This window comes from Aricia agestis, chromosome 2 (assembly GCF_905147365.1).
Source record: "Aricia agestis chromosome 2, ilAriAges1.1, whole genome shotgun sequence".
Taxonomy (NCBI): Eukaryota; Metazoa; Arthropoda; class Insecta; order Lepidoptera; family Lycaenidae; genus Aricia; species Aricia agestis.
In genome coordinates, this window is record NC_056407.1 from 431,462 (window position 1) to 445,025 (window position 13,564).

Below are 13,564 nucleotides of genomic sequence, written 5' to 3' on the forward strand. Positions count from 1 at the left end.
GTACCAATATATTTCGACGAAACGCTCATGAAATGATGAGATCCGTATCTCTAATGCACTTCAATCGCTGTGCTCGATATATTAGCATAATCCGGGCTCCGGGCGCCGGTAATATTTTATGAGCCGATGTCCGGGACACAAAAACTTTACTACCGGCTCTTAAAACTTCGTTGAGTTAGCACCGAGTGTCACCGACCACCGTATATGGCGTCGTATAAACGATCTGCCGAGTAGTTGGTCTTTTTGAGCTACTTTAAACTTTAGTGGAATATGCATCATCAGATAAATTTATTGACGGGCAGGTGGCGGACCTACGTTATTTGGTCATTTAGATTTGGTCAGGTACATTGTACCTGTACCTGATGCAGTATCAGGTCAACGTCTGGGCTTGACATAATCAGGCTTAATTATGTAGGGCATCTATTCTGCCTAGTAATGGATCAATTCTATTGTATTCCATGATATATTATTATATATATACTTATATATATTATCTATACATATAAATAAAATTGGAGTGTCTGTTTGTAATATTGAAAGAACCGTTTTTTACTACATGCATATGAATCTATATACGATACATACACCAAAACAACATTTTTTACAATTTTTGTCTGTATGACATGTACAGACAGATCTGTCTGTCTGTTTGTTCCGGCTAATCTCTGAAACGGATGGAGCTATTTTGCCAGGACTTTTTTTTGGTAGATAGCTGATGTAGTAAGGTGTAACTTAGGCTACTTTCTAACCGACTTCCAAAAAGGAGGAGGTTATATTTTACTTTTTTCATATTTGTTAGCGGACTATCCATCTTTGTTATTATACTATGTTGACGCGGACGAAGTCGCGGGCAACAGCTAGTATACTTATATATTATTATGAAGCTGTATTTAAACGAGTGTAAAGAGTTCGTCCATTAGTCTACGTGAGTAAACACCGGTTACGATGCAAATTCTTTATTCCCGTGCATCATTTATCAGCCGACGTGGATCGACGGGCGCGGTGTTCGAACACCACACAGCCTTTGTTAATACCCCATTTAACTCTTTTAGGAGCAACAGTAATTTGTAACCTTTTTTATAATAAAACTAAATGACGCCCGTAACTCCGTTTTGCAAAATTCGTCCATCGCGTATTGAACCGTAAATTTTTTCGGGATAAAAAGTATTCTATGTTCTTTCCCGGACTCAAAGTATCTCCATACCAAATGTCAGTGGACAGACACACTTTCACATTTATAATAAATATTAAGTATCGATCATTAATTTCTATTTTATTATATTCCTACATGACATCTGCATTATATACGAGTCTTGTTTGACAATGCCCCAGCAGTACAATACCGTATCGTCTTAGCATACAGCAGCGCACTGCTGGCGAGGGCGGGAGTGCTGGTGAGGGCGGGCGGCGGGCCGGGGCAGGGGGAGGGACTGTCAAAGCCAGCATCAAACATTCATAGCGCAGCTTCTTATTGACTCGCCTGGCTCCAGTATCTGTCGGTTATAACGATTACCCAAATCAAAATCATGTCACTGCATTCTTAGGAAATGATTGTATAGTGGAGTAGAATATTATCTTCGTCAATAAAAAAAGTGTATGGGTCTAAACCATGAGGCGGAGAACGAACGTGTTTTGCGTACTGGACACTGTCTTTGCGGCTCATCTATTCTATTTTGTTGTGCTTGCGCGGCCAGATATTGTGGCTATTTCCAGAATATTATTAGTGAACAAAACTTATGTTGTATTTATACTATTGGTACACTTTTCCCGTAAAGTTTTGACCGGCATACTGTGTGATTTGTGATGTTTTATATATAGACGCAAGATTAGGTATATCGTATCTAAGCGCAAAAAGTGTGTGTTTAGACAAAAAATCAGTGTCGGGCACTTTCGCAACGTCTGCAAAGAAACTGTGATGAAGAACTAATTCAACTGGCCCAGTCCAGACTCCGCCCTCAGATTGCGGCTGATTCGGACCCTGTAAGTGGTCCTCGAACGGAAAACACAGGAATAAAAAACGAAACAAAATTCCTGTACTATTTTCATTTCCCGTTGTGTACAGTTTGGGGCAAACATTATCTTCAAAATCAAGATAGGAGCTGTTATTATCTGTAATCTGAATCTGATCAAGCCAGTCCCGAGTGTGTGAGCGGCCGAGAGAAACGGAATACCTACTGCCAAAACCTGGATTGGATTCGGTGCCCGTCGGTGAAAGGCTTCTATTATTATGGACTATTAGTATAAAAGATACACTTAGATTTTAAGATTGTTAGAACCCATACATCAAAAAGATAAGTAAGTGCCACGCTCCCACTTTAGGAATTTTATCAATCACAGCTTTATTTTACTTCCTAGATAATAAAAATAATCAATGGTGTTTAAAGTACACGGCCAATAATTCATTCATAAAATCTATCTCAATCCCATTGATAGTCTTAGTACTCGTACAATTGATAATTCATTAAACGTGACGTTGATAAGGTAAAATAGGGCTGCTAATGACGTTCCTAGTCAGTCGTAAACTGGTCATATAAAATATACACTTTGCTTGCTAATAGAAACAAAAACAAAATACATAGAATAAAAATAAATATTAAGAACATAGTCGTAACTTTTCCTAAATTGCTTATTTAAATAATTACTTTATAATATTCAAATTATCAGCAACAATAATAATTATTATTAAAGAAATAACGCCTAGTTGTCACTAAAATATAAGGATAACATTTGTTTGAAATGCAAATTAGGTATCTATCAACAATATTCAAATAAATAAATAGGTGTAACTGAACAATAACTAATAACTTGGATGAATGTCGAACTGAAACCACTAGAACAGTGGCAGCCCTGAACCGCCTACCCTGACGTCACGATCGCCCTGTGTGGTCGCCAACTCGCCACCATTGTGAAGGTGAAAGGTAGGTCGTTGTAAAAAATTTTAGCTATTCTATCCAAACAGGGGACCGATTCCCTTACGCTGCTATAATAAAAAATCAGGCGTTCACTTTTTAACTTTATTTAATTACATCTCCTTGAAATAACCAAATTTTTGACAAAGCAGTGTGCCTAGACTCTAGACTGCTGTATATTACACTAAAAGATAAATTATTATTAATAAAGTATACTGTAAGACTGACCGACGAAAAACGTCACAAAACATAATATAAGTAATACTTATAGTAGTAACATATGTAGTTTTGTAAAACCAACACCACTAACTCCTGATTGGGACAGCTCTTAGGTACCTTACTGTAGACATAGATAATATATAATTACCTAGCAATTAGTCTTAAGAAAGTTGACTGTGATTTAAAATTTTAAATAGAAATATTTAAGTTAACACTATTTAAGTAAGCCAAGACCAGTTACCTCCCTATTGAGGTAATAATAATTGAGTATTATCTTGACACTGTGATACTGTAGTTCACTATTCTATTGTTATGAGTTATGACTGACTAATTGTCTTATTTACTCATTGTTTATTTTTGTATAAACTTTACAGTTAAGTTATTTATATATTATAGGACCAGCTGCTTCATTTTTGGTACAGCTGCTAGGCTATTAATTATAGGATATCACAAAATCGTATCTCCGTGTGTGTGTGTGTGTGTGTGTGTGTGTGTGTGTGTGTGTGTGTGTGTGTGTGTGTGTGTGTGTGTGTGTGTGTGTGTGTGTGTGTGTGTGTGTGTGTGTGTGTGTGTGTGTGTGTGTAAAAACTGTGATTTGTAATCATCTGGAGATACTGACATTTTAAAAATTTATATAAACTATATCTAATGCGAGTATCTATAGTCTATAAACATAATTGTAAATAAAAACATTGTAAAAACTTAACAACCGATAAGGTCGCAACGAGACACTATTTATTCACCAGATCATAATATCTTTGGTCTAAACAACTATTATCAATAAAATTTATTAATTAAAAATTATAAAAGACACTAGGTAACGGAGACCTTGTGAGTTGTGTGCAACAAGTTAGGATCAACAGACAGTTACTAAAAACTACACAATAACCTACATAAGACAACTAAATTCAAGGATCTGTGATTACTATTAAACACAATAATTAACCATAGTCACAGGCTACGATTAATATCGGCATCTGTCTGCAGGTGTTTCGTCTTCTTCTAAGAAAAAGACAAAAGACGGAGGCGGATCCCGGATTAAAACCAATAGTACACACTGATAATTATTATTACTTACAATTTTTTGCTATCACAATATAGTTCAATGATACAACAGTGTAACATTGAATTATAAAACCCCCTACCTCTAAAGTTTAAACGATAACAATTCACAAGATAGCTGTATAACACACCCTTAAATTACAAACACTAATTCTTGTTCCCTAAAACTAAGATAATAATAAAAACAAGATGCTGCGAACACCACCAAAAATGGACAGTGACACCCTTACAGTTTCTTCTCCATCAAACTGCAATATTGACGAATCCGGACCTTTGACACGGCACGAGAAAAACTCCATGGTGAGAAAAAGTATTGAAGCTATAGAGGAGACGTGCGGTGTTCTGATATTCACTCCCCCTAAGAAAGAACGGATTGCTAAACACCAACCACCCAAAAATAAAAACAAAGCTGCAAAAAAGCAAGTAATTGAGGAGTTAATAATACCACCACAAACGTATAACTCGAGAACAGAAGAAGGAAACTCATGCTTCGAAGATGCGAAAAGACTCCTAGGAGAGTCGAAAAACTTGAGAGGAGAACTAAGAAAAGGAATAGAGGATATGTTAGGAAGAATGCATAATTTGCTGAAGGAATCGGAACAGGAACTTAACGAACTTAAGGAAGTACGGGGCGAGGGTAGAAGAAAAAACCCTTTACATTCATCCCTGCCTGCAGAGACGATAAACACCGTCGCTCTTGATAATCGAACTCAAGAATTAATCAAAAACTTGGAAGAAAACAACAGACTGCTAATAGAAAATAAAAGAAACATGGAAATATTAAAGAAGGCACTGGAGGATACAGCCGGCGGGGTGGGGGCGGCAACGTATGCCAGCGTGGTGGCGGGAAGACCGACGCCACGGGCAGATGCTGCTGCGACCATACACTCGCTGGTGGTAGCCTCGAGTGACCAAAACAAAACAGCAGATAACGTAATAGAAAAAATTAGGACTGTGATAAAAGCAAAAGAGCGAGGAATGAGAATAGATAAAGTAAGGAAGGCGAAAGATAGGAAAGTAATTATAGGATGTAGGGATAAGGAAGAGATAGAAAAAATAAAGGAGCAAATTGGAAAAGAAGGGAGCCTGCAAGTGGAAGAAATTAAAAACAAAGACCCTCTCGTAGTCCTGCAGAGTGTGCTGAAAATTAACACGGATAAAGAAATAATCAATGCCATCAAACAACAAAATCAACACATCCTGCAGGGACTGCCGGAGGACCAGAATGTAATGGAAGTGAAATATAAAAGAAAAGCGAGAAATCCACATACTCACCACGTTGTTATGCGGGTCTCCCCACAAATCTGGCAGAGATTGACGGATCACGGTTCGGTATATATTGATATCCAAAGGGTTTCAGTGGCCGACCAATCACCACTGGTGCAATGCTCCAGATGTTTAGGGTACGGCCACACGAAAAGAGTATGTCGCGAGGCAATAGACGTCTGCAGCCATTGCGGAGGCCCACACCAAAAGGCAGACTGCGATAAATTATTAGCAGAGTACGCACCTCCAAAATGCATAAACTGTATCCGGGCGAAAATAGACAACGCAGAGCATAATGCCTTTGACGACTGCTGTCCGGTCAGGAGGAAATGGGACGCAGCCGCTAGGTCGACAGTAGTATACTGCTAAAGGCGCCCTTGACATGATTTATAGCACAAATAACGCCACCTATGAAAGAACCTGCAGAGTGGTACAGATCAACCTGCAAAGGAAGAAACTGGCCACACAAGAACTGATGATGGAGGCTTGCAAATTTACATTTGCATTGATTCAGGAGCCGTACACTGGAGCCGAGTCAGGGATGAGGGAAGTCAGCGGGGTGCGAATCTTCCAGTCTGGTGAGGGTGAAGCAAGGACAAAAGCAGCGATAGCGGTCTTCGATAATAATATCGAGGCTTCTATGGAGGCCCAATATACCTCGAAAAATATAGTTGTAGCCCGCATCGGACTTGGAGATCGTGTGATTACAGCTGTGTCCTTTTACCTTGAACCTGACCAAAATGTAGATGAGCACCTGGATCAGTTAGGTAGAATCGTAAATGACCTAGGACCTAGTGGCATCATCATGGGTGGCGATGCCAATGCAAAAAGTGTTTGGTGGGGCAGTACAGAAAACGACTCCAGAGGTGACGTCTTTTCCGGTCTGTTAAACCAATGGGGAATGGAAGTGTTAAACGAAGGAAGGAAACCTACTTTCTTTACCATCAGGGGTGGGAGGACATGCAGTAGCATTATAGATGTTACTGCGTGCACTCCTGACCTATTACACTTAGTCCAAGATTGGAAGGTAGAGGAAGGGATGGTTTGCTCGGATCACAATGGTATTGTGTTCAGTATGGGTAAACAAAAAATTAAAATAAAACCAAATAGTGCAACTCGGAAATACAATACTAAAAATGCTAATTGGACAGCCTTCTTGGAGAAAGTAGCCCAATTAAAAATAGATAAAAATTTAAACACAGGAAGAATAGCAGAAATAAACACTAAAAATGAATTAGATAAAACCGTAACTGAATACAATATCGTCGTGACAAGCGCCTGTGAAGAGACCCTCCCGAAGAAGAAAGCTGCTATTCCGATAAAAAAGCCCCCATGGTGGAATGACGAGCTAGAACAGAAGAAAAGGAAGACCAGGACACTCCGCAGAAGAATTCGTGGTGCTGCACTAGATAGGAAAGAATACGTTGTAAACGAATATCTCAAACAGAAAAAAGAGTATGAGGAGGAGGCCAAACAACAACAGGTCAAAAGCTGGAGGGAGTTCTGCGAAAAACAAGACAGGGAGACAGTATGGGATGGGATATATAGAGTTCTTAGGAAAACAGGGAAGAGACAGGAAGACTTGCTGCTGGTAAAAGGAGGAACCACACTCACCGCTAAGGAGTCCGTCGAAGAATTGGCCGAGGTCTTCTACCCCCGGGATGATCCCAAAGAAGACACTGAATACCATAGCAGAATACGATCCCAAGCAGATCTCGTGAACCGAGAAGATGATCCTGACAATCATGATCCTCCGTTTACTGAGACCGAACTTAAATCTGCTATGGACAGTTTCAATCCTAAAAAGGCTCCAGGAGGGGATGGCCTTACTTCAGACATAATAGCGCGAACTGTGAACGCTGATCCAGAGTTTTATCTGAGTCTCTTCAACAAATGTCTGCAACTCGGGTGTTTCCCCACCATTTGGAAGGAGGCTACAGTCATAGTCCTCAGAAAACCGAATAAAGAGGACTATACGACAGCAAAATCCTATAGACCAATAGGCCTCCTTCCGGTGATGGGAAAATTATTCGAGAAGATGTTGGTGAGGAGACTCAGATGGCACTTGACTCCTAGGCTGAGTTCCCATCAGTACGGCTTCACACCTCAACGAAGCACGGAGGACGCCCTCTTCGAACTTATGAGCCAGATCAAGACAAACCTGAAAAACAAAAAGATTATAGTGATGGTCTCATTGGATATCGAGGGGGCGTTTGACAGTGCATGGTGGCCGAAGATAAGGGTGAGGTTGGCGGAGGAGAAATGCCCGATCAATATTAGAAAGACGATCGACAGCTATCTGTCGAACAGGAGGGTAAAGGTGAGGTACGCTGGAGAGGAATATGAAAAGGAAACGGACAAAGGATGTGTCCAGGGTTCGGTGGGTGGTCCTTCTCTTTGGAATCTAAAATTAGATCCATTACTCAAAAACCTAATTCAGAGGGGGCACTATGTCCAGGCCTTTGCCGACGACATAGTGCTCCTCTTCTTTGGTATAACTACGGACGTCATAAATGAGGCTGCGAGAGATGCCCTTGAGTATACGCACTCGTGGGGAGCGGAGAACAAATTGAAATTCGCTCCCCACAAGACGCAAGCCATGGTCATCACTCGCAGGCTCAAATATGACACTCCAAGACTAAGCATGGGAGGGGTCTTAATAACTATGACCAACAAAATAAAGTTATTGGGCCTAACCATCGATGACAAGTTGACCTTCAACGCCCATATAGACAATGTTTGCCGGAGAGCCGTGAAGTTACACTCTCGGCTCTCACGAGCGGCCAGAGTCAGCTGGGGGCTGAAGGCCAACGTGTCAAAGATGATCTATAATGCTGCTGTGGAACCCACAATAACATATGCGGCCTGTGCATGGGCGGATTCAGCGAGAAAGCTGAGTGCACGGAAGCAGCTAAATGCAATACAAAGGGGCTTCGCCCAAAAAGCATGTTATGCCTACAGAACTGTTTCCTTGCACTCAGCTCTCGCTATTTCAGGCATATTGCCGCTTGATCTACGAATCAGGGAGGCGGCTAACCTCTACTTAGCCCGAAAGGGAAAAGCCGAGACCATTATCCGGGACTTGGAGATCGAAACGGTGGAAACTTTTAATAACACCCCCCACCCTGCACAAATACAACGATTAGGCTACACCTGCCTGATGGACCAGAACGGGATAGACAATACCAACATTCCGATAAAAATTTTCACTGATGGTAGCAAGCTTGAGGGTAAGGTGGGCGCAGCACTGTCAATATGGACAGGCGATCGGGAGACGCGGCACCTTAAGCTCAAGCTTGCAGACCACTGCACAGTCTATCAGGCGGAACTTCTTGCGCTGAGCAGGGCCTCGAAAGTTGCTCTAGATACATCAGATCACAAAATTGGTATCTACAGCGATTCAAGAGCGGCAATCGAGGCCGTGTGCAGCGCCGGAACCATTAATAAGGTTGCCTTACAAACTAAGAAGAACATCGCGTGTGCATTGAACCAGAACAGAGAGATATTTCTGTTCTGGGTCAAGGCACACGTGGGACTAACAGGGAACGAACGCGCTGACGAGTTGGCCAAAGAAGCTGCAGTTGGACTGAGGGTTAAACCCCATTATGACCTGTGTCCGGTCTCACACGCGAAGAGGCTAATCCGTGAGGAAACTCTTCGTGAGTGGGATCGAAGGTACCAAGAGGGTACTACTGGAGGTGTCACTAAAATGTTCGCACAGGATATAGGGGCAGCTCACAAGGTCTTTAAGGAGATTAAACTCAATAAGGAAATAACACAGGCACTGACCGGGCACGGTGGGCTCTCTGGGTATCTGTACCGCTTCAGGTGCAAAGAGAGCCCATCGTGCAGGTGTGACCCTAGTAAAATAGAAGATGTACCACATCTTCTAACAGAATGCCCAATATACTCGAGGCCAAAATATGATCTGGAGATGAAAATAGGACTAGAAATTAATGTTGATAGCATAAAGGAAATAGTAAAAGATAAGAAAAATAGGGAAGAATTTTTGCTATATTGTGTTAAAATAATAAAAGGAGTAAATAGTATTAACAGAACACAAAATAGAAATAGGAGATAAGTGTATAGACATAGGACAGTATAAATTGTATTCAGAACATAAATCCCTCGAATAAAAATCAGGGACAAGAGTATTTAATAATAAAAAAAAAAAAAAAAAAAAAAAAAACCATGAGGCGAGGTACTAACTAAAAGTCATGTAAAATATCCAAATTTGTATTTTTTTTTTTGCTTGCTCCGTGACTTAGACCGTATTATGTTAATTTTGTTTCCATCGTACGACCTACGCTAAGCCCTAAACAATAGGGACAAAAATTTCTCAAAAGAAGTATGAATACTTAATGAAAGTTTTAATAAAAGGTAACTGGAAACCGTCGGCTAATAGTGATAAGTGATATAATTAACCGACTTCCATCACTAGCGGCTAATTGGGCGGAACCGCGAGCGCAGCCAGGAAACCGCCTAATGGACGAGGCTTTTAGCGCCGCCCGCCCAAACTCTGTCGACGCCGAGGTTGAGACGACTCAAGTCCACGTGTATCGCTGCAACTGTGTATGATACTAGTGTCTAGACCCTAGGGTATGAACTGTTTCGTATAAGGGTCATAATACACATTGAATTGACAAACTTGCCGCCCGCTGTTTTAAGCTGCCTGTTCCAATTACCAATGGCTCGTTTAAAAGTACATCGCGTCACCTCGTCGCGGTGCAATGAGAACTGTGACTAATTATGACGTCATTTTGAACTGGTGTGTTCAAAATGACGAAGAAACGTAAACCTAATTATATCGAGACCAAGAAACGTAGCATAACATAGCACAACGCAGTCAGCACATAATACAGACTGACGTGACGTCCAAGGGTTATAATTATTTTAGTTAATCATCATGATTAGATGCGGTTTGGTTTGGGGGCTAGGTATATGATGTCTATTCAGAAACTCTCTGGCCACACAAAGAAATAATTAAATAAAACAAATATGTTAACATATTCAACGTACAATTGAAAATTCAACATAATCACATTTAATTAAAACTGCACTATTATTGATAGTTGTTGTAATTACTGCAGCGAGCAATTTTAAATTACTATTTGTAAATTAGTGGGGAAGCATTTAATTTGGTTCGGTTACGGGAAGTCCTGTGATATTTACATTGGCTCGACGTAACCCGACCAAGATACGTAGACCCGCTGTCTGCCTGTCAATCAATTTCTCTGATAGCACAGTTGGAGAATTGAGAAGATCAGCAAGCAGTTTATTTTACTATACCATACTCGTAACAGAAAAAGTTATAACATAATATTATATTTTGTAAGTAACATGTCACATAAAAGATAAAGTCAGTTTATGTGGACAGTTGAGGTGGACAAGTGAGAAATAGCGCTGGTGGCCAGATCGCTGTAAAATTTATGTCGGTACATAATTTCAAGTAAAATTCCACAATTAATTAGACGTTATTTTAACAACAAAGGTTATGGTCATAAAATATATAAGATCCTACTAGACATCTAGTCTATACGTTGAAATTAAAAATGTTAAACGTTTTAAAGAACATACTAGCATATAACTTTAAAATCAATCCACCAAATGTGAAAATATTGGTTAATTGTAATCCAACTTCGATTACAACTAACCAATTATACCTCTATATTAATTGTAAACCATAGTTGTAGACCGGTCGCCGTTTAGGTATTTATTTTTGATATAATATTATACGTAAAAACTATATGCACTTTGCCTCTACCTCATCTTGTCTCTAGTTCTCTACATCACCCAAAGGTTGGCTGGAAGAGGAAGCCTAAAGGCATTGAGCCCGCCTATGTACCTTGTTGTGTGCAAAAAGTATAATAAAAAAGTGCTAAAATATCGATAAACATGCAAAATTTTGAATTCACTAATATTAAGCATACAGATTTATTCCGGAACAAATATACCGCGAGTACACATTACCCTAATGTTACATTACACACTCCACAGTCTACTGAGACTCGTTTGTCCGCCCCCTGCGCCCCGACCGCCCCGACCGCCCCGACCGCCCCTCGCCAGCTATGAATAACATATTGTATCGTTTTATGAGTTCACCCAAACCACACGCTATTTAAGATATCAAAATGTTAAAAAACACTGCATATTTTTTATGTAAATGCCGCGTACAACTTTGAGAACGCTCGGCGAAACTGCAGAGGGTAATCGGTGCATGTAAATTGTACAACAGCTACTAATAGCTGCCAATACGCACGTTACTGGCTGATCGCTAGCTGCCAATTGCCAACAACAACCCGACTGATCACTGATCTAGAAAAATCATGAGAATTCCCCGTCCATTCCAGCCGTACTGTGCCGTGCGATCTTAGGATCTAAAACACAGCTCTAGAGCTGTAATCTATGCCTAGTTGCTAAAAAGAAGGTGTTGTTTCCAGAGCCTCAGAAGCACAACCCGCGCGTGGAGTTCCCGCGGCGGCGACTGCACTGGGGCGAGACGCTGCGCGTGTCCTGCACCAGCGCCCCCGCCGCCCCCGCCCCGCACATCACCTGGTTCGTCAACGGGAACAAGGTGACACTACACACACACACATAAATACTAAGTATGTCTACGCTTTTCACAGCACACATATATACTGCATACGTCAAATTTTGTAAAGTTATTTTGTGAAAGTAATTTTTATGTTGTAACTTGTAAGAGTTGTAAGCACAGACCACATAGAAGAGGTACTAAAGTTGGAGGGCTACTTTAAGTAGACGTCGTCACGTCGGCACGGGAATCATATTATGATTGGCGATATTAGGACTAACATTACGCTAGGTGATGTTAATGTCCTTACTGAATATAGCTAAATGGTTTGAATTATTCTGCTTTACAAACAACAAGGAGAAAATATTATAATGATTCGAGGTGGCGATTTTTCGCTTATCACGTTGCGAAGGAGGTCATCTTTTTTTTAACTGAGGTTCAGATTAATCTGAATAAACAAATTCAGCTTTTTAAAGTGGAGCACAAGATTCTCGTGATTTACCGCGTACCTTCCTGCAATGTAATTTATGTAAATAAGTAGCCGCCGTTGCACCAGCGGCCAGCCACCACCTACGTGCTGCCTTTATACCCCGCAGCCACGAAACTTCACCACATTAATTATATTAAACGGGTAACACACACACACACACACACACACACACACACACACACACACACACACACACACACACACACACACACACACACACACACACACACACACACACACACACACACACACACACACACACACACACAAAGTCAGCACACAACACAATTGAGTTCGGCGACTTCATTATTCGATGAAAATCTTTATTTGCCTGTAATTGACTCGCCACCCGCTCTATAGAGTCTTTATCAAAATAGGGATCGACAACCGACACGTTCAAATATTAATATTGTGTTGTTTCGGCAGCTATTCAAGTGAACAAAGCGAAGAATACGAAGCAAATCTCCTTATTTTAAGTATAATTTTAGTAAAGTTATCAACTACTTAAGTACCATATTATCATGTCATGTGCTTTGTACATTTACAAACCACTTATCGCAGAATATTAAGATGGATGAAAATATAAAAAAATCTGTTCAAAGTAATTTTTAATATACAAAAAATTACTAGCGTCAAACTTCCAGTAATATGTTTCAATGTTTCAAAATGTTTCAAAATACAAAGTACCTTTTGATAAGCGATGATTAGCATTGGTCACATTATCCACAATAACACGGTAATATAAAACTGGAGGGGCTTCGTTGTGGAGATCTGGCTCAAACTAATCAACGCAGGGCCGAGCCCTACCAGCTAAAAATGAGAACTGATTTAAACGAATAGGCCGTTTCACTGTGTGAAAAGCGCTAGCACAGACCTTTCAATTGCATTGTTTTTCTTTCAATAAAATATCCTGGCTTGCATTTCAATGACTGTATTTATATTAAAATTTTGATGAAAATAACTTTCTTATGCATGCTTTATAATGCTAATTGAGTCTCGTTGCATGTGCAATCTTATAAATAAATATATAAACCGCCTGAAAATTGTAGCAGAAATCCTAAATTACGCTTTCGAAATTTCTAAAGA

At 40.3% G+C, this 13,564-nt stretch overlaps 1 protein-coding gene across 1 annotated transcript in view; it reads left to right on the forward strand.

Annotated features, from left to right (window-relative positions):
* The window catches only part of LOC121739727, a 106,366-nt gene that overhangs the window by 79,043 nt on the left and 13,759 nt on the right, over nucleotides 1-13,564 (forward strand). Inside the window, exon 5 of the mRNA XM_042132276.1 lies at nucleotides 11,897-12,030. Within this exon, the coding sequence (XP_041988210.1) occupies nucleotides 11,897-12,030 (134 nt within the window). The remainder of the gene's footprint in view (nucleotides 1-11,896; nucleotides 12,031-13,564) is intronic.